The sequence below is a fragment of the Podarcis erhardii genome (genome assembly GCF_964252035.2).
Source record: "Podarcis erhardii genome assembly, chromosome: 9".
Lineage (NCBI taxonomy): Eukaryota > Metazoa > Chordata > Lepidosauria > Squamata > Lacertidae > Podarcis > Podarcis erhardii.
Genome location: NC_138512.1, coordinates 51773576 through 51796594, shown reverse-complemented (window position 1 = coordinate 51796594; position 23019 = coordinate 51773576). Strand labels below are relative to the sequence as shown.

Genomic DNA, 23019 nt, shown 5'->3' with positions numbered 1-23019 from the left:
ATTTAGTTTCTGTCTCTTCTTCAACTGCCAGGCTAGCAGTTTCCCACATTTGTTTGCCGATTCAAAAGTTTTTTGTTTCATTAATTTAATCTTCCATTCTATTTCTTGGTTTATCAATTTGGAGTATTGAGCTTGATACAGTTTAATTTCTCTCAGAATCGGCTGTGACTTCGGATTTGATCTTAATTTCTTCTCCAATTCTTTGATTTTCTGCAAAATCTTATCCTTCCTTTCATTTTGTGTTCTTTTCTTTACAGTGTTCTGTTGTATCAAGAACCCCCTCATGACAGCTTTGCTTGCGTCCCAGATAGTTCTTTTTTCCACCGTAGTGTTCATATTTATTTCAAAATAATCCTTTAGAGTTTTTTGGGCCTTCTTGACAATCTCCTGATCTCGTTCCGGAGGTCTGTTCTTAACCTGAAACTGTTCTTAACCTGAAGCACCACTTTAGCTAATGGGGCCTCCTGCTGCTGCTGTGCCGCCAGAGCACAATTTCTGTTCTCATCATGAACCAAAGTTCTTAACCCAAGGTAATATTTCTGGGTTAGTGGAGTCTGTAACCTGAAGCGTCTGTAACCTGAAGCATATGTAACCCAAGGTACCACTGTAATGTGCATTTACAACAATGAATTTACAACCCAAAACTCCAAGTGAATAACGCATTGCAGTGCATGAGCTTGTCCAAAAAAATGCTTAAAAATTACCTCTTGCCTCTGTTTTTCCAATGATATGATCTGTTGTTCCAGTACACCTACTGGCATCTTCTTTGTCAATATATCCTATGAAAAGAAAAGAAAACATATGCATATTAGGTACTGTTTCAGTGTAAATTAGAAGCCCCCTGAAAAATGTGACTTAAGCAAACTATATAAGTTTCCAGAGTGCACAGCAATAATAGATATATAATATTAGATACTTTTTATATCTTACATTAACAAAGAACAACCTTTGAAAAAAGAAAGAAAAAAGACTTTTTTATTTCATTGTCAATAGTTAATTATTATTTTTAAACTTATTGTAGCAGGAGCTTGTGCATCTTTTCATAGCAGGAAGATAAAAAAGTTCTACATACATGACAAAGAAGCAGAGAAATCGGGGTGCCTTTAAGCCAATACCCTAGGTAACCTCTAGGTTAGAGTACTGCAACAATTACAGCCCGATACAAGATACAGTATTACTGGTCCTAGCACAAAATGAAAAGTCCAATTGCCACAGACATGTATGTTCAGCCAGTGCACTCCTTTACCTCTGACAGGCTGCTTGAAGTTCTCTTCTCATCCTCCATGCCCACCTGCACCTGTCGGGCGTTGTGTTCACTAAAGGCCTTTAAAGCAGATGAAGGAAAGTAAGACACATACGTTGTGTGGGAGAATTCATTCAAGACAAGAAGAAGGCCACTAAGACTTCACAAAAGCATCACAGAAAGCGCATCCATGTCTTTCTCTCTGTGTGTGGAATACAGCAAGTGATGGAACTTGTATTTGAATCCTTCACAGACTAGGGGGCTTCCCAAAATGTCTCAAGTTATGAAGCCTATGATTCAGGTGAAAAGATAGCCTGTTTCTTGTGGTATGTAAACTACAGCTTCCTTGTTGTCACCCAGCTGTTCTCTGGGAGGGGAAGCTGTACAGACAAGAAAAGGGGAGTAAACTGACTAGGTCACACACCCCTCCCTCCTGCCACTGATAAGCATTTCCTCTTGGATCTCCCCTCCCCCCAAAGTGTCCTTGCATGTTCAGAGAACTTTTCAGATGGGATGTTAAGACATACTGTATATTTGCCCATGACAGGGAAATAAGTGAGTCATGGTTTATGTAAAATATGAGCAATGCTTCTGAAAACAATTGGGAAGGAAATGTCCGACATAACGAACAATATGTACCATGTAGCACAAAACTTATACAAACTGGGTGTGCAAATTTTTTTGCCCCAGTTAAACATGCATAAACATATTCTGCCTCTTCAAATATTTGCTGGCTAGTAATAAAGTAATAAAGTAGTGAGTTCACAAGGAAATAAATCAAGGTGTGTGTTCCTATTAAGACTGAATATCACAGAATTATGATTTTCTCATTACACTAGTAGCAAGTGGTTGGCAATAATTTCAAGTCACATATAATTGTTAAAGTAATTAGAAAGTTCTGGGTTTTAGTAAAGTTGGCCTTTTACATTCCTGTTGTTGTTGTTTTTGCAGGCGTAGAGGGTGGGAATCAGAGGATTCAAATGAAGTATAAAGCCTTAAATCTACAGGGGTGGGGTAGGAAAATCATGATTGGTAGGTTCGGGGTGTGATGTCAGAGTTGGCCCATGGCAGGGAAAAGAGATAAGGATCAGGCCCACTGGGCCAAAATTCTTTCCTACCAGACACAAACAACTGAAGGTATTTTCAACAAGTTTTTCCACCAGGGTGAAAAGGTCTTTGTCCTAGGTGTTCATTTTCTTCTTCTTTTTTTAAACTGCCCGTAGTTTTCTTTCTATTTATATACTTTCAATATAGCTGTTTTTATGGCATATCTGTAAATCACCTGGGACACAGGTAAAAGGTGATTCATAAATAAATCAATGATAACAACATCAAAAACTTGGTGGAGGGCAAAAATGATGTATCAAAAATGAATGGAGCTTGAAAATATATGAGTTTGGTATTGAATATTGATAATTTTTTAAAAGGTCCGATGTTCTCAATTCATTTCACTTATTATCATGCATTATTTTTAAGCACCAACATATAATATATTAAAATGTAAACCATGCTTTGAGAAATACCACGACTTTATGGGCAACCTGACCACTCATTTGATGAAATAATAGACTTTTCTGCAGCTGAATCCCAGACATCTGCGTGACAACTTAATGATTAAACAGTGATTTTACTTTAGAAACTAATGTTTAAGTCAAAACATTATAATATAAACAAGTAAGTGCAGTTCAAATCAGAGCAACATTAAACTTTTAAATATTCAATTTCCCCGTTTTGGTTGGCCCGCATTCAGTCCCCTACATTTGGGCTATTACTCAGTACACACACCCATCACTTTTAGTATCCTTGTCTGGCTCAGTTTACCTCAGTTACATCACAGTCAAATTCTACATTTTCAAATCATTGTATGTTCCTTCTTCATGGCAGCCTTCAATACGACCTGAAACCTATATGGCACCTAACTCAGGCTGTTTACATACTATACCTTTAAAGCACATTTGAATCACTTTCTTTCCCTCACAGAATTCTGGGCACTGTAGTTTATAAAGGGTTGCTGTGAATTATAACTCTGTGAGGGGTAAACAACAGTGCCCAGAATTCTTTGTGGGAAAGAATGTGCACATTAAAGGTACAGTGTATGCACAACATAACCCTCACCAGAGTGTCTGCTACATCCTCACGCACTCCATCCTTAGACTATGTTTAAATGCAGACTCCATGTCTTCACCACCCACCAACATATTTCCTCCTCAGTATTGCCCTGATATAGATTTTGAATTGAAAGTCAGTGTTGGTTTCTCCCTACTGTTACCTAGGTAGGTTTAACAGACAGGAAACTGAAAAGGTAGAATACAGATAAAGAAAGCTGTGGTAATACTTTTACTTCTATGGTATAACATGAACAGAAACCTCCTTCGTGGGCGTGTTATATTGCGAAGTATATATAGTTCTTCACACATTTAAAATTGCACATTGCTGAAGGTGGGTGGGTTGTCAAAAGTGTGAATTGAGTAACAAGCATTGTGGACTAGACATGAATTCATTCATCCATTCAAAACTTTTATACCCAACGCTTCAACACAAAGTTTGCCCAGGAAAAGTATGTGCTGGATTTTAGGTTCTTTCTTATCATCTCTGCATAAGTAAGTATCTGAGGAATCCCCATCAAATCTACATTTATCTCCCTCTAAGTCAAAATAATGAAACAAAGCTGTGAAAAATGGCACATTCACCATTGCCGTCCATATTAGTTAACATAACTAAAAGAATTACAAAACAGATGTGCAATGTAAGATTGCAAAGTATGTCAAGAATGAGAGGTAGATGAAAGAAAGGAAAAAGCATGTTCATGCTATCCAGACAATGCATGACAGGAAAGTCCACCTTAGGAAACAAAGCAGGAAGACTGGACATATAAGGTAAAAATATGTAAATGTTTGCAATGAAGTGCAGTGACGCTCTTTACTCAGAAAGGAGGAGTGGCATGGAATGCACTGGAACAGCAAAAACATATCAAATGCTCAAAGTGCTTCTTCAACTTTACAGTATTTGCATAAACTGTCAGAAGCGGTTTCGTCATACTGACCACATGACCCAGAAAGCTGCCTGTGGACAAATGCTGGCTCGCTTGACCTGAAGCGAGATGAGCACCATACCCCATAGTTGCCTTTGAATGGACTTAACCATCCAGGGGTCATTTACCTTTACCTTTATCTTAGTGTTTATTTAATACTTTTCCTGAATTCTCAAAGTATTTCCACATCTATTATCTCTTTAATGTTTACCATGACCCTATAATGTAGGTCTAACATTTTTTCCTCCATCTTAATTTGCAGACGCAGGATATATCAGAATATTTGCCATTGTTTTCCTGCAGCAGCAGCATTTACAGTATTGGAGTGACTAAAAATGTATTATTCAACCTACCCTAGCATTTTGTAGGAAGTTGCACTGAAAATAGAAGATATGAGGAAGGTGCCCCTCTGGTCTGCTCAGCTCTGGACTGGACTGGTGTTGCATAGAGTACCCAGGTGCAGAACTATGGTCTAATTCATCCAGGTCTGGTCCACCTGGTTCCCCCAACCAGGTCTCAGTTATACAGATCTGCATGCATGGAGCAGCATGCCCTTATTATGTACCAACCTAGAATTCAATAACAACAACACGAGGCCACTGGACACAATGGATGAACCTCCAGTGATACCAGAGGTGGGAAGAAAATCAAATGTGTATATTGGTGAAAATAAAATAAAAAATGCATTATATTAGGGGAAACTGCCTTGCAAAAAAAAATTGCATATTGGGCAATGTGAAACAAAAATTTCACACAAAAATGCTAAGAAATTTTCATGAGATTTGTTTTGAAATAAATTTGCAAAGTGGAAATGTGGAAAACTGAACTTAAGACTGGAAAAATTAAAAATAGAGAGAAACAAAATTGACAGATTCACCCATCCCTAGTTGTAGCGATATCCTTCCTTTAAAAAAAAATCTGAAGAATGTTTTTTTTTTATTTGAGCCAGAATAGTTTCCACTCTGTTAAGAAACATGTAACAACTATATCCACTGCTGCACATCACCCACATAACCTTTTTACATTTTATTTTTGGCTCTTTCTATGAGTACACAAGGATGTGGAATGGCAACTCAAGCAGTGCTCAATATAGTTGAAAACCTTCATAAATCTTCTTCTGGCAGTTTTCATATCATTGACCTAGGAGGACATTTCCACTCTCTCTGACCAAATTCATATGAAACACAACCAACCACATCAAAGTATTCAGAGAACTCATTTTACAATTTATGTTCCCTTTTAAGATTCCTTCCTAAAGTACAGACACTATGTTCCAAGCAAAACCCATGATCTTCAGACACTTTTCATATGGGCGCCCAAGTTCTTCTCTGTCTTCTTTCATCTCTACAAGCTGGGCTCTGCCTTTCATTATCATTTTTGCATTGCACCCCTTCCATTTCCAGGATTTCTCAAGTCTTTCTCTTCCTTGGGCTGTATTCCTTTCTGATGAAGAATCTGCATTTTTATAGCTGACTTTTGCATACCCTTGTTCTAAGGCAGTACTGAGCTGAAATATGTTGATCATTTGAAGCAAAGTGAGAGGGTGATTCTCTCTCCCCCCCCCCCACTAGCTTGGAAGAGAGATGGCCATCTAGTGGCTCACAAATGACATTTAAGTTTCCCAAAGGAAACCCAACAAGCTTAAAACAGCACACTACCATGTCCCCTGTCTCACTGTTACCTGCTCAGCTTCAAATTCAGTGACCAGCTTCTAAGGCTCTTTCTGAACATGGTTTCAACAGGTATGTTGGTGTTAACTTTACCCATCATATTTCTAGGCATCTTAAGATGCTGGTGCATGGTGCCAAAAAGGTGCATTTGTGGAACTGTTTAGAATCAAACCACTAATTCATCCTAGCCAGGGTTGCCTCTCACCTGTCAGTATTTTGTGGGAGGGATGCAATCGCTTACCAAAAAATGTGTGTGCAATTCAAGTGGATGAAGGTTGACCAGTGCAACATATCTGCTGTTTTTAAAATTGCATTTTTTGTAGTTAGGGAAAGGGGAACTGCATTTAAAAGAGTAGGATAAATGAGTGACTGATGGGAAGACATATAACATATGCACAAGTGAACCAGGATGAAGGTTCAGTAAAGGGTGGGCATTGCATAATCCCCATGTACGATGTGTGTAAGCAAATCAAGATGAATCAAGGTCATCTGGAGGAGCCCCGGGATTCCAGAATATTCTCATTGAAAGCTGGTATGTCCAGATCTTCTACTGGACTAAGAGGATACAAGAAACTCTTGGAAAAGGAAATATGTTTTTGGCCTGCTTTGGATGCAACCATATCCTTATGGATGTGGGGAGGTGTATCAGCCTATACAGCCAGTATGGTGTAGTGGTTAAGAGTGGTAGACTCGTAATCTGGTGAACTGGGTTCGCGTCTCCACTCCTCCACATGCAGCTGCTGGGTGACCTTGGGCTAGTCACACTTCTCTCTCTCAGCCCCACTCACCTCACAGAGTGTTTGTTGTGGGGGAGGAAGGGAAAGGAGAATGTTAGCCACTTTGAGACTCCTTAGGGTAGTGATAAAGCGGGATATCAAATCCAAACTCTTCTACATTGTTATCTTCTAAGGTTTCAAGATTTATCATCTAATGTTTCTAAGGTTCCATGTACACAGACAAATAAGATACCTGAAAAGCCTTAACAGCATATGTCAGGAATCAAACATCATATGAGAACAAATGTGCTTTTCTATTAGAGGAGCTTTCCAATAGAGTTTGCTTGTGTACGTCTAGGAGGGAAACAAAGCTGACAGCATTTATCTTGTTCTCATAAGGATTGATAGCTGAATCTTCTCTTCAAGTTATACAGTGGGCTTAACTTAAGGATAATTAAGATCTCTACGCCCCAAGAAAGGACTAGGATATCGCAACCCACTGTAATGAAAAACCATTACAGATGCAATTACTGGTGCATGAAGCAGATGTTCACAGTCTCATTAGCTTCTCACAGCAGATCACAGTCATGTGGTACCTTTTAAGCCTAGTTTTATGTTCCCTGAGAAGATCTCCTGGTTTGTATAAAAAAGGGGGAAGGAAGCAGAGGGAATTTGTTTACACATAAGTCCTGAAAACAGCTTTGAAAGAGCCTTTGGGTTACAAGATGTCAGTTTATGGGATGTCATATGAATTCTCTGCTTCAGAAATTGTAAACATTATAGAAAGGCATGCAGACCCACTGTGCTCCCAAATGGGTTTGCGAAAAAGGGCCTCAGAAGAAAATCACGAAGGCTCAGATAAACACTCCAGATCCCACCCTCAAAAACATGCAGCGAATTGTGTGATTCACCTGCCTTCTGAGGGAAATTGAAGGCAGCCAGGTATTTTTGTTCAGGCAGAAGGCAGTACAGGTTTGGTTTGGTTTGGTTTGGTTTGGTTTGGTTTGGTTCCCGCACCCCCCCAAAATATAATATGTTCTTAACTTCTTTTGAAGCAGATAGGAAGTGTGTTGCTATATGAAATCTGATCTAAGTGAACTTCAAGCACACAGGGCATAGCACATAACTTTTGCAATCTATTAAACACTTTCCCCCATATATATTTTACTGGATTATATTCTCTCCTCCCCACCTATTTTGCATTTCAGTTTATACAAGTTATAAATAAACTGGCCTCTGTTTAACTTCACATTTCTTCACTCTAATCTCTTCTGCTTTTTTAATATCTGAGGACTGAATGTGCAATTTTCAGTTATTTCTGAGTTTAAAGCGATGCCTGAGCATATAACTGGCCCAATTTATACATCCTAGATTAATATGCAATCTGGAACACAGCTATACTTCATTTGTCATACTTCCTGAATATTGTGTCACAATAAAACCATTTTTAAACATGTGCACTGTATTAAAAAAAATACATATTTTAGGTTTAGATGGCTGCAAAAAATCATAATATAGGCTAAAATATGTATTTTAGGTTAAAACATTTTGGATTAGGCCATTGGCCTGATCCAAAAAGTCTTCTTATGTTCTTATGTAAAAGCTTGTCTCCTTGTTTACTTTATGTATATATGTTTTTGCCTTAAATATAAACATTGTTTCTTTTTAGAGTGAAGTACATTAAAATTTGCCTTTAATTAAAAAAGAACACTTAAAATAAACAGAAGATAGTAACAACCACCACTTTGTACCACCAGAGGGATAAGAAGCGACCCAGCTGCATCAATAGCTGTCAGGGGTAAATAGATACAGAAGGGAATCAAGGAACAATTATTCATTTCTTTATCTAAATATTTATGTCCCACATTTCAACCCCCAAGGTGGGTCATGACATTAGTTCATAGAAATGAAGCAAGCAAGCAAACAAACAAACAAACAAACAAGGCTAAATCTCTCCTCTCCAAGCCATGCATTAAAGCCAAAGAAATGGGGGTGAGGGTAAGGAAATAAACTAAACCAAAGCTGTGGCAGTACAAAAAGGATTGAGCATTTATCTAATCCATTTTTATCCCAAACTTCAGGACACTTTGCCCTTCACAACAACCCTATAAGGTTGAGCTGAGAGATAAAGTCTGGCTTAGGTTTGTTCACTTAGCGAGCTTCATGGTTGAGTGGAGATTTGAACCCAGGGCTCCCTGATCCTAGGGCTCTCTCAAATGACCTCTTTTCATCCTGATTTGCTTCTACTAAGTTTGAGTGGAATGCTAATCAATGCTCTCTGGGCAAAATGGCTGCTGTTTCCCTTCTCTTATACAATTCCATTTAAAAAGAGTTACCTGAGAACCACTGAGAAGAGACATGAGAAATACAACATTGTGAAATGTTCAAGTATGTAACAGCATTTTAGTCATTGTGTTGCCTTGAAGATCTTTAGGTGAAAGTGCCATGTTTTTTAAAAATTACTTTCTGCATTCTAGCAATATGTTGCTTCTTATTCAAAATATCATACATGCTCCATGTATTGGTTTTTCAAGTTTCTGGAACCACTGGGCTCTTTTTCTTCTGGGAGAAGAAGAAGAAGAAGAAGAGGAGGAGGAGGAGGAGGAGGAGGAGGAGAAGGAGTTTGGATTTGATATCCCGCTTTATCATTACCCGAAGGAGTCTCAAAGCGGCTAACATTCTCCTTTTCCCTTCCTCCCCCACAACAAACACTCTGTGAGGTGAGTGGAGCTGAGAGACTTCAGAGAAGTGTGACTGGCCCAAGGTCACCCAGCAGCTGCATGTGGAGGAGAGGAGATGCGAACCCGGTTCCCCAGATTACGAGTCTACCGCTCTTAATCACTACACCACACTGGCTCTGGAAAGAGGAAGGAATACATGTGGTGTTATTTATGTGTCTAAAACAGAGATGGGGACCCCATGGACCTCCAGATGTTGCTGGATTACATCTCCCATAACCCCGTATCATTGACCAAGCTGGGGCCACAATCTCCCCATCCCTGATTCATGCGATAAGGTCATACTTTTGCAGTGATGAGACCGACAACTGCATCACCTATTCAGCCAGAGTGCCAAGATGAATAACCTTTATTCCAAGAAGAACTCCAAGCCACACCTGAGACCTACCTTCCTGTCTGCCACAGAAGGGAGAGAAATTCTGCAGGTGCTGCATACCTCAAAAACAGAGAACAGAACGAGATGGCCCAGCATTGCCACTATTTCTAAAAATATGAAATACCAGTGGGATAGTAATCTTGCCATCAGTGACACTGCTGTGTTAATTTTGAATCTCTGGCTTTTGATCATAGGCAAATGAGTAGCATAAAACTGGTGTATCACTGCCCCGTGAGAAAGCACTGATGTGGTCACAATGGCTTAAAGTCCTGAAAAGTAATGACATTTCATACAAGTGTTTCCCCTAAAATCAGGAAGCAACTACAGAGGGGAGATATAATGAAGTGTTTGTTCCCATCATATAAGCAATAAAGGAAGTTGTATACAACGGCACAGTACAAGTTGTGATGATTAAAAGCAGCTTGTCAAGAATGACAAAGTGGAAAGAAAGTTGCTTACGTTCAGGGGATGTGAGCTGCTCTCCAGCTTCTTACAGGACTCCCAAGCACCACTCTTCCCTATCAGAATCCTTATTTCATCATCAAGCTCTGTGCTGTCGCATCTAGTTAAGGAAGAGGGGGAAAACGCTTTATCTTCTGAAACTGACAAATATGCATCAAGTATAGAAATGCTACTCTTTCCTAATAATCCACAATATTTTCAATCACCAATGCTATTTGCTAAATCTTATTTTTGGATTTTCATCCAGCTCAAAAAAGTTAATCTGCTAGGTAAAAGAAGAGCAACTCTGAAAAGCTCACCTGTTAATTAAAAGATGACCTTTTCTAGGAGAAATATGTAAATTAGGGTGTATAAAAAGAGAACAAGGGGAAGGAAAGACTAAAAGCTCCTTCCTGGCCTTATGACTAAGGCCAGGAATATCATGAATACTTTTGATTTTAAAATGCATATAAACTATTACTAAACTGAATTAAAATGTTTATTAAAATATTCACTAAAAAGGAATAAACATATATAAGTATTGTAAGTTTTCTGATTTGGCGTATTTTTCTGTTAAAATTTTGGCAATTATACACACAGGTATATATAAACACACTTGGATAAGAACTGCTTTCCAGCTTCTGTACGTGCAGACTGATTTGTTATAAAATAGTTTTGAAAGAGATGGCTATGGAAGCAGCTGGTGTTGCTGGCTCTTGAAATTATTAACAAAATATCTGGATCCTGGGACACAATCCATGACAGGACCAGCAATGGAGCAAGGAGTAAAACCAAAGTTTCAATCAGGTGGGAATGTAAGAAGGTGAAGGGCTTCTGGGAAATGATATACAATGAGTTGAAAAAGATGTTTAAATATACATTTGTGAAGAAACCAGAAGCTTTTCTGTTAGGAATTACAGGAAGAGAAATTAACAGAAGTGATTATAAACTTTTCCAATATGCAGTGACTGCGGCAAGAATCCTAATGGCCCAAAAATGGAAACAAGAGGAACTACCGACATTGGAAGAGTGGAGGCTGAAATTTATGGACTTTGCAGAATTAGATAAAATGACTGGAAAAATTAGATACCAGAAAGATCACAAGTTCACTCAGGACTGGAGAAAGTTTACGACTTATCTGGAAAATATTTGTGATGAACAGACAACGCTAGTTGGATTTAAAGAGGCTTTGTGATGAGAAAGGGTATTGTAAAGAGAAAATGAGATGTAAGGACATTATAAACTGGCAATATATTATAAAGGAAATGCGGAACAAATATAAAAACATGAGGATTGTGGGATGAGCTGGTGGAAGTCAAAAACTTGTAAACTGTTGAATATGGATGTGTTTGAATAATTGGTAAAAAGAAAAATCTTTTAAAAATTAATAAAAATAAATAAATTGGAAACCCTAGGAAGAACTGAAGCACAGCGAGATGTGTGGAGGCTGTTGGCGTGAAGTTGCTTCTTCTAAATGAGTGCTACTAAATTATCCTCCAATTGATGTGCTAATTATTTTCAGGGGATATCACTGAAGTTTTTATCAAACTAGTTCAGAGTACTAATTTACCCAGCTCATACGGGTAAATATTAAGAGGGCAGTGTATTTTAAGCATGTATTATTAAGTGAAATATTAGATTGTGCTCAACTAACAATTATTTCAGTGGTATGACCAGTAAAACTACATTCTGGCATGTAACAAGTACCAGAGCCTAAAAAGCTGGATGTGGCTTCAGAGGAAAAGCAAGGCAATCTGTAGAATGTGGCTACAGGAGGAAAAGGGGGAAACTAATCCAATCCCTTCCCATCACCTGGGGCTGATTCATACCTGAAAGGTTGAGGAAGGTGACAAAATAAAATTCAGATTAAAGAAAAAGATTTGAACCTGGGTTTCTGTAGCCAACGCTCTCTGCAATGTATTACAATTCACTGGCAGGGCACTGTGAATACCTCTCTGTCATGAAAGTTACAGCTCAATCACACACACAGAGAGATATGGCACTCATCTACCGTTTTAACTTAACTTGACTTGACTAATAAAATTGCATGCCTGGGAACACTGCAAAAATAAATTGCAAGATAAACTTCAGAAACATGTGTTTTAAGATCCCGGAGGTTATATGTTTTGTGACTCACTTTTTTATTCGTTAATTAGGATTTTTACATGACTCTCAACATGAGCCAGGAGTACAGTCATCATCGCTACTCTCTCATCTATGTCCATCAGGAGCATGTGGTTCAGCTTCGCACAGCTTGTCAGCATGCCTAATGCACAAAATGTAATTCTCCTGCACAGTATCGTGTACTGTGCTGCATTAAGTAGGCCTGGTGACATTTGGAAGCAGTCAGAGGTTAAATTACGAAAGCAGTCACTCAGCTGAGATAGGACTGAACTGAACATTGTTTACATAATGAGTGAGCACAATTTGTAGACTGGCACCTTAATCCTATATGGATTTTTTTAAAAATAAGCAATCCCTGATTATTTCCAACCTGTAGGTAGAATGGGGACACAGGAGCTTATGCAATGAAATGTCTTGGGCTGCTGACAGGGAAGTTTTTGATTCCTCAAATCTTGCTTCAGTAATTCTGGTGTAGTGGTTAGAGTGTTGGACTAGGGCCATGGCCAGGGCAACCTGGGTTCAAATACCCACTCAGCCATGAAGCTTGGGAGGCGAAATTGAGCCTCTCAAATGAGCTTCCATTATGTAGTTGTTTGGGGGATAAAATGGAGGGTGAGGAATCATGCTGCCTTGAGCTCCAACGAGGAAAAGCAAGATGTAAATGTAGTAAATAAATAATTTGGTAGCCATAGCCAAGCTGCTTCTAGCCTCAGTTCCTGATCTGCAGTGTGGGTACAATAATACTGACCTACGCGCTGTGGGTTGAACCACAGAGCCTAGGACTTGCTGATCAGAAGGTCGGCGGTTCGAATCCCCGCGATGGGGTGAGCTCCCGTTGCTCGGTCCCTGCTCCTGCCAACCTAGCAGTTCAAAAGCACGTCAAAGTGCAAGTAGATCAATAGGTATTTCTCCAGCGGTTAGGTAAACGGTGTTTCTGTGCGCCACCCGCGTCCCTTCTAGGTTCAGTACCCTACCTTAAAAGGACAGGCCTAGCCCAAGACAAAATGCACATATTTTGGCAAAACAAAGCAAAATAACAGGCTAGTGTCTCAAAACTGTGCATGCCCACCTATCTTTCAACAGGAGCAAGCAACTCCACGATGAATATGTGGATGTTCCCAGATAAAAACAATGAGTAACAAAGAGGAGAGATTTGGATAGATTTGGGGTAGGGCACATAAATTGCACCAACAAAGACTGAAGAAAGGACAAGTTATGAGATGAGATTGCCATACCGCTGAAGTCTAGAAGACTGGGCATATGCCACAGAGGAAGGCCAGCATTTTAAAGGGCCATGCCCTTTCATGTGATCACTCCTGGGGAGGGGATGTGCAGCTAAGAACTTTTTCATCCAGTCCGAAAGAATGATTAAAAAGGCTTTCTCGATAAAGGAGGTTGGAGTCCAGTTTGCAAGTAGGGATGACACTTCATTTACTTTCCTGATTACTTAATTTAACAGGTGCAATCCAGGAAATTCCCACTCTGCCTTGTAAAGGTTTGAATTACGTAACACCTTCTCAACCAGGAAATATTCCTTTCCTTCTCCAGGTAACATTTTAAGGACTTCTGCCTTAGCAAATATATATGTAAATCATTTCCTTTACTAGACAGTCCTGAACTTTTTGAATCGTGTCAGAACCACCAGCAAAACAATGTGTGGGGCACAATGGCTTGAAAACAGTTTTCTAACATGGGACAAAAATAGGAGAAAATCCTACTATGCTGGCTGCAGCTGTTGTCCAAACCTCTGGCGGGTAAAAGATTTGTGATGGGTGATCTAAAGAGATGCCTGAGAGACCAATGGATCTGTTAGAACCACTACTGCCTCTGCTGCCTCTGCTCTCCCAGAGACCTCTTTTTTTACATAGAGAAAACCTGTGACCTAGACATGCAACACATTTTTAATTACAATTTAAAATATTTTTAAGCTGCTTTTCTGGGCAAATGTCCATCCAAAGTAACTTAAACTAAAAATAAATAAATCATAAGAAAAGAAGAATACAATTTTTAAAAAAACCTTATAACTAGTACTCTGCAACTCTCCCATTAAAAAAAAAAATTACAAAAGAACATAATTCTGACCATCACCCACCTAAGAAATATCAGTCCTGGAAGGTCAGTTGAGGGGGAAAAGTTATCTAAAAAGCTTTTGTAAAAAAGCTTTCTAAGAAAACTACAGTTGCTTGCACCATTCCATGTTTTGGTAAATCAGTTAAGATCAATTCAGATAACACTTTTTTTCTGCAGGGAAGGTACTTCCTTGTAAGAAGCAACACGAAGCCTACATATAGATAGCCACAGCTGACTACCAGGCATATGGATTTTATACAGTTAGCTATGCAGAAACATTTTCTGGGCAAGTAACAGAACGTGTGTGAAGCTGTTCTTAGTCTCTAAGTTTTCTTTAATGAAATGTACAGCGGTTCCTCGGGTCACAAACACCTTGGGTTACAGACTCCGCTAACCCAGAAGTAGTACCTCAGGTTAAGAACTTTACCTCAGGATGAGAACAGAAATCATGCAGCGGCAGCACAACAGCAGCAGGAGGCCCCATTAGCTAAAGTGGTACCTCAGGTTAAGAACGGTTTCAGGTTAAGAACGGACCTGTGGAACGAATTAAGTTCGTAACCAGAGGTACCACTGTATATGTAAAAACAATACTGCAGTACTTATTTTTAAAGTCTAGAGGGCACTCACAATTTAGTCAGGAAAGCACTTTACCTAAACAACCAAACTATTATTTAAAGACATTCTAAGGTGAATTCAAAAACAAAAGTATTTGCCTCTCAATTGCTGTGAGCAGATTTCGGCTTCATTATGTTTGTGACTAGATAACCAAACTCTATATTCATCCAAAAATTCAAAGATGGTTTCTGTCTGGGGATATGAGAACATATTCTTTTCTAAAGGCAGGGGCCTGACTTTCAGTGCAATTGAAAATATTTCTTAAAAGCCTTTGGACAATTGTGCAGTATTTGAGTTGCAACTTTTTTCTAGCTGGGCTCCTCTGCTTGTAACAGCTGCATGACTAGTCAAAATTTTATAGGTGAAGCTTCTCTCAAATGCAGTTATTACAGTAAGCTTCACCTCTTACTTTGTGCTTGTTATGCAACCGTTAGTTTCAAACACTGGAATTACAAGGGTGGGTGGAACAAAACTACATAGCATTTTCTATTTTGGAAAAATCAGCCATGAAAGAGAGGAACTTTGGAAATGATTGTCACCCCAAAAACAAACAAGTTTTTTTTCTAACATCCCAATCTTATGCATGCTTCTCTGCATGTTCATATGTTTCCAAATGGGATCAGTAGTCCTCAAGCATACAGGTTTTTGGAAAATCCATATAGCACCACTGACATCAGAATACCAGCCTGCATTTTTCACTCATTTAATCTGAATTTTTAAATTCAATCTCCACCTTCCCCAGGCAGGTCTGGGACATACTCCCTGCCTGAAACCCTGAAGAATCATAGAATTGAGAAGTTGGAAGGTAACCTGAGGATCATGTAGTCCAACCCCCTGCAATGTAGGAGCCACTGCCAATCAATGTAGACAGTCAATGCTGATGCCAGACTATTCTGTGCCCCGGGCAAGACTAACTACTTACACACACACACACACACACACACACACACACCTCAAAAAATTCTAATGTATGAATTACTTCCCAAAAAAATGAAACAACTTTTTCAAAATATACAATAAAAGTAAAATATTATCAGAAATTTACGATATAACAAAAAACTAATATGTATAAAAATGGGCTCCTCAGAGGTCAGTACTGTACTCCTCTGAGGTCTGCATCACAGGTGGTTGCCTTAAATGGCCTAATCGTAGCACCAGCCCAATAATAATAATAATAATAATAATAATAATAATAATAATAATAATTTATTATTTGTACCCCGCCCATCTGGCTGTGTTTCCCCAGCCACTCTGGGTGTATTCCAACAAAGATTAAAAATAAATTAAAATGTTACACGTTAAAAACTTTCCTGAACAGGTCTGCCTTCAGATGCCTTCTAAATGTCAGGTAGTTGTTTATCTCTTTGAAGTCTGGTGGGAGGGCATTCCACAGGGTGGGTGCCACTACCGAGAAGGCCCTCTCCCTGGTTCCCTGGTTCTGGCGCAGTGAGGGAACCGCCAGAAGGCCCTCAGCACTGGACCTCAGTGTCCGGGTTGAACGATGGGGGTGGAGACACTCCTTTAGGTATACTGGGCCAAGGCCATTTAGGGCTTTAAAGGTCAACACCAACACTTTGAATTGTGCTCAGAAACGTACTGGGAGCCAATGTAGGTCTTTCAAGACTGGTGTTATATAGTCTCAGTGGCCGCCCCCAGTCACCAGCCTAGCTGCCGCATTCCGGATTAGTTGTAGTTTCTGGGTCACCTTCAAAAGTAGCCCCACGGAGAGCACATTGCAGTAGTCTAAGTGGGAGATAACTAGAGCATGCACCACCCTGGCGAGACAGTCCGCAGGCAGGTAGGGTCTCACCCTGCATACCAGATGGAGCTGGTAGACAGCTGGCCTGGATATAGACAATACAGAGCTAGATGGACCAACAGACTACTTGGAATAACACAGCTTCCTACGTTGCTGTGTGCCCTTGTCCGAGAGAAATGTGAAAAGTTAAGGGAAAATTAAAATATTGCAACTGACCCATCTGCAAGGTCTCAACATTTACAGTACTGAGTGGACATCTTGGAGCACTCTAAGTCCCTGTGTCTGTGTCACAAGTGCAGGGGAAAGCCCGCCTGCCTGTCACATGGTACTTTTTGGCAGATGCAGAGGAAAAGCCATGGCAGCCTGTGCAGGTCAGAGCTAGTAAAGGTGCAATCCGGTGCAAACGTATAAAGATGAATGTCCCACTGAGATCAATGGGCTTACTTGGACATGTATTTGCAAATATATTAGAAATCTCTTCATTGACTCATCTGCAAGTAAATTTGAGGTTGTTCTGGCAATGGCACAGAAGACAAGTGACCAGTTTCTTACATCTGGGAGGTCACGAGTCTTAGCTCTCAGCTGCTTAGAAAGGCCAGCACAACAAGCAATAAAACAACGCAGGCCACTGTTACTGCTGCCAGATGCATACATTGGCTGTCTTTATCAGCAAGAAAGGTAACAGGAAATGTTATTGCCAGGAGTGATACAGATTTTTATTCGCTGAAAATATTATAAATCTGAATTAAGAAGTTTGTCCATTTTATAAAACATGCATGTCACAGTGTGTACACAGTTCCACTCTAGGAAGGTGATTTCCCACAGTGGCTGCTTATTAAAGTTGCAACATCCATCTGAGTAATACTGTTACAACCTGACATTATCACTTCAGGCAAAGGCAGGCATCTGGGTACAGCCCTACCTCCACCTGCGTGTGTGCTTGCCTGCACGGAGAAACGTGTGAACTGGAATCTAAACCTCAGATCTGCACTGAGATAAGAAGAGTTGACAGCAACATTGCAAGAGAAGTGGCAAGAATATCCAGGGGTGTATAACTGAAGTTACATTTCAAACTGCTACACCAGAAAGGTGCAGCTGTATGACTGAACCAAAGAAACAATGACATTTTCCTGCAGATTAATGGCAAAATAGAATTTTTATCTTTAGCTATCCAAACAACCTAAATTCATCTGTGAAGACTGCTGAGTGCAGAAAATCTTGCAAGTGCTCTGGTTAAAGCCAATAGACTTCCACCCACCTTTAGTCCCAAATTGAAAAAATGGACAGTTTTATTTTTGTTTTACAATATGAGTCATTTCTCTCTCTCTCTCTCTCTCGTTCTCTCTCTCGTCCCCCACCCTTGTTTTCTCTCTGGCTTTCTCCTCCTCCCAAAAACAAATAGGAATAAGCTGAGTACAGTGGTACCTCGGGTTAAGTACTTATTTCGTTCCGGAGGACCGTACTTAACCTGAAACTGTTCTTAACCTGAAGCACCACTTTAGCTAATGGGGCCTCCTCCTGCTGCCGTGCCGCTGGAGCACAATTTCTGTTCTCATCCTGAAGCAAAGTTCTTAACCTGAAGCATTATTTCTGGGTTAACAAAGTCTGTAACCTGAAGCGTATGTAACCTGAGGTACCACTGTATAGTGCTGCTGCTACTAACATAGCCCACCTTAATTTGGAGAACACAACCTAATTGTAATTGTAATCATAACCATAACCTACCCATGATTCGAAGTGCAATGGACTAAGTTATCTTTATAGATTTCTCCCCACTACTTAATGTTGATAACATCCTTAAGGCAGAGAACGATTGCTCACTGTATTTGGACTGTGCCCCCTGCCAGGACTTAACTGGTGATATGACTCATCTGGGGTTAGCTTCAATATCAATTTTCAAAGCAAGGTTTTAATTCTGGAACATATTAAGTAAGAATATAGGGAGGGGTGTGATATAAGAAGAAGAAGTAGAAGAAGAAGAAGAAGAAGAAGAAGAAGAAGAAGAAGAAGAAGAAGCAGCAGCAGCAGCAGCAGCAGAAGCAGCAGCAGCAGCAGCAGCAGCACTGGGCAGCTTCCAACAAATTATAAAAACACAGTAACCATTGAGGTACTTTAGCATTGGGTAAATATGCAGAGGTCCTACATGCCTAGGATAAGGGTAAAGGGTTTCCACATGAGAGAATGAGCCCTAGCCTTCTAGAATCTGACCACTGCTCACAATACCCACTTTTCTGCCCTGGTTCCTGGGAAGACAAAATGGAGGTAGACTGTATATGCCATCTTACACACTCTGGAGAAAAGGTGGGATATAAATGGAGCTTGGTTGCATAGAGACAGCTCTGTTCAAATAGGAAATGGGAAAAACTTGTTCTGTGCCATCCTTGTGATCAGCTCACTCATGAAGTACCACAAGGTTTAATGATGAACAAGGGCTTCTAAAGAGGGCAGACAGCCTTACCCACCCTAACTGTGTCTCATCTTGAGAGGAAATGAATTCCAGAGACAAGGGGCCTGACACATGCTTTTGTCACTGTGGGTGGGTATTTCAGGCAAGGGATTCTTGAAGCTATTATTACAGTGGTGGTGGTGGGACATAGAACAAAACAGATTTGTGGTTGCCTGCCTTGAAGAATTGTAAGCCATTCTAGTCCAACCCCTTGTTTGAGACAGGAAATCCAGAACTAGAGCTTCCTCAACAGATGGCTATTCAGCCTGCTTGAAGCCATCCAGTAGCAGAAAGCTCACCCGCCACCTCCCTAGGTGATTGCTTCCAATGTTGGACTGCTCTTCCCATCAAAAAGTTGTTCCTAGTGTTCAACCAACATCAACCCTCCTGTAATGTAAGCCCTTTAGGGCTACTTCCTACTATGCCTTTAAAGCGCATTCTAAGCACATTCTCTCCCTCTAAGAATTCTGGACACGGTAGCTTGTTAAGGGTTTCTAGGAATTGTAACGCTGTGAAACATAAACTACAGTGCCAATAATTATTGCAGAGAAGGAATGTGCTTTAAATGTGTACACAGCCTAGGCCTACTCCTGTCTACTAGAGCAGCAGAGAACAGTTGTGTCTGTGTTACTGATTTTCTTAGAACTGACCAAATATTGTTGATAGTCCTGTGATGTGTCTCCATGGAAGCTAAAATGACCCAAGAAGCTAGGTGATGGTCAGAAAAGATGGCTGATCCAGATCTCCTGCTTCAAATCCAGCCGGGGAGAGGGGACAATGTGCTTCTATGGCTGTGAACACTCCATACATTTAAAACCCACCTCTCCACACACACACAAAGAATCCTGGGAACTGTAGTTTATTACGGGTGCTGTGAATTGTAGCTCTGTGAGGGGTGAAGTACAGTTACCACAATTCTTAAACACGGGATGTGCTTTAAATTATTGTGTGTACTCAGCCTGTCTGGAAGGAAACAGACTGCAGTTTGAGAGAGGCGGTTAAAGGCAGAGAGCTGTATTTTGGAATCTGTAAGCTAACAGCATTTTTGGGTGCTAGCTGTTTTAGTAGCCTTTGGCTGGATGTCAAAGCTTCTAGGCTGTGTTCCTCCACCTAGACTCAACCTGTATATCTGTAAACAAGTGCAAATACTGCAAATGTCCATAAGCTTCCAGTGGCCTCCTTGGAAAGGAAACCAAATGCTGTACCCCTAGAACTTCTCACTGCTTGAAGAAGTAGGGTGACAATTAAGAATATGATCTGCACAACAAAGAGAAAATAAGTGCAGGTTTCATTCAACTCTGTTTCAACCCTATAAACGCCTCCATGCTTCTGTTCCCCATATGAAAAAAGGAATGATGCTTTTAAAGAACAGTTAATCGTCAGCAGCTGTTTAGCTGTGAAATGACACATTTGGAATAGAACAGTGCTGTTAATATGGACTGAACCAGTTGTTTCCTAATAGCTTCGGCTAAATTTTCAATAGCCATATGACTAACAACAAAAGAAAACATGCTTTTCATGGAAATATATGGTTTCCATAACCTAAATTCTGTTTATGCCTTGGTAACCTCTATGTTAGATTACTGCAACGTGTTATACGTGGGGCTGCTGATGGTTCAGAAAATTCAGCTGGTGCAGAATTCAGTGGCCTATTTCCTTGCCAGTTTGAGCATATAGCACCAATCCTGGCCCAGCTGCACTAGTTGCCAGTTAGTTTCCAGGCCCAATTCAAAGTTCTGGTTTTGCCCTATAAAGCTTTAAACAGCTCAGGACTGCAATACCTCAAGGACCGCCTCTCTCCATATGAACCCACCTGGACCCTGCAATCATCATTCAAAGCTTTTCTTTGTGTGCCTTCATCACAAAAGGTCTGGAGGGTGGCAACACAAGACCAAGCCTTGCTCCCTGTTTGTGGAATGCTCTCCCCAGGGAAGCTTTCTTGGTGCCTTCATTACATATCTTTAGGCACCGGGCAAAAACATGCCTCCTCTCCCAGGCCTTTAGCTAATTAAACAACCTATGGCCTTTTTAACTGTGGGGAAGGGGCTATTGTTTTTGTTTGTTACTATGTTGTTTTTTGTGGTTTTTATAATCTAAACTGCCCTGTGATCCTCAGATGAAAGGTGGTATAGAAAATAATAATAATAATAATAATAATAATAATAATAATAATAATAATAGACAATAGATAATGGTAGGAGCCAACAAGCTTTTCCCCCTGCTGTGGCCTGGGGACAGTGGCAAATTACCAAGGTGTATTGAATTCTGAGACACTGAGAGCTGCATTTTTCCAGCCAAAAGGAATAGCCTTCATTTGTGCACATTTGCTCAGTACATGCCGACTGTTGCTATAGCTGCTGTGGCTCCTGCCGTCTAAAGGAACTATGCACAGAAGAGCAAGAAAAGGACTACATGGGACTACTTTGAGGCTGGGAGATCATAAGAGATGACAGGCTAGAATACATAGGATTAATATAGACGATGGCTAGTGTCCTGTGTGCACTGCTTTCCCAAAACAGCAGTGAAGTGCAATGAATGCAGAGTTAATGGGAATGTCTATGCGGTCTAAGCCTTGGCCTTTATCTGAAGTTTCTACAGGAGTGGCGATAGACAGTTCATACCACAGTAGGGAGATTCCTGCATTGTGGTCTGCAAGGACGCTTCCTTCTTGATCTCTCTTGTTTTTATCAGTTTTAGAAGCTATTTTTAATCTTCTCTGGCTGACCTTAGGCTGTAATCCTGCACAAAGCTATTTTGGAATAAAATCCCACTGAGTTCAGTGGAGGCTAACACCAAGAAAACTTGCCCGGGATCAGGCTACATGTCACTTCAAATGTGAATAGACAGGATTAAGCACACTGGCACACGTGCTTTGTGCACTGCAGTCTCGGAAGCTGATAAATCAGGAACTGGTGTCTTTCAATCACACCCTTACATTAGTTTTGTTTCTCTTTTATTTCACTGATAGATTCCATCCACTGATAGAATCCATCCACTTCTTGGTACCTGTTGCAGTTAATCTAGTTTCACTAACATCTGATAGTTCAGGCTTTAGAATATTTGCCAGCTTGAGCCATAATAGAATGATTACTATTTAAAAAAAAAAAAAAAAGATAGAGCAGTTTCAGTTTATTTGAGGTATCACAAGTCTTCACCAAAAAGCGAAGTAAAATGTATAGAACTGTTAATACCTTTCTGAATCCAATGGATGACCGGTATGCATATCAAGAAACTTCCAAGAGCCTTCCTGGTCACTCTAATAATTAAAAAAGAGGGGAGAGGATTTACTTACTTACTTACTTACTTACTTACTTACTTACTTACTTTCTATACTGCCGTTCATCTGAGAATCGCATGGTGGTTTACAATATAACAACACAAAAAGTATCTAACATAGTAATAAACAAAAACACTACCCCCCCTAAACACAGTTTAAAAGTTCATATATTGTTTAATTAGGCCTGGTGCCTAACAATATATAATGCTGGCACCAAGCCAGCCTCTCCAGGGAGTGCATTCCACAAATGGGGAGCCACCACAGAAAAGGCCCATTCTTGTGTTGCCACCTTTCGGACTTCTCACCGGGGGGGGGGGGAGACAAATGAAGAAGGGCCCCCAACGATGATTGCAGGATCTGTGTTGGTTCACATAGGGAGAGGCAGTCCTTGAGTTATTGCAGTCCTGAGCCATTTAAGCCTTTATAGGTCAAAACCAGCACTTTGAATTGGGTCCAGAAACTAATCTGCAGCCAGTGCAGCCAGGCCATGATTGGTGTTATATGCTCAAACTG

At 40.2% G+C, this 23019-nt stretch overlaps 1 protein-coding gene across 1 annotated transcript in view; it reads right to left on the bottom strand.

Annotated features, from left to right (window-relative positions):
* Positions 1–22480, bottom strand: part of TNIP3 (TNFAIP3 interacting protein 3) — a 65770-nt gene extending 43290 nt beyond the window's left edge. The window contains exons 1-4 of the mRNA XM_081877080.1: positions 22421–22480; positions 10234–10336; positions 1247–1324; positions 705–779 (exon numbers count right to left, since the gene is read on the bottom strand). Of these exons, the coding sequence (XP_081733206.1) occupies positions 705–779; positions 1247–1324; positions 10234–10336; positions 22421–22452 (288 nt within the window). The 5' untranslated portion in view covers positions 22453–22480. The remainder of the gene's footprint in view (positions 1–704; positions 780–1246; positions 1325–10233; positions 10337–22420) is intronic.
* Positions 22481–23019: the final 539 nt, after the last annotated feature.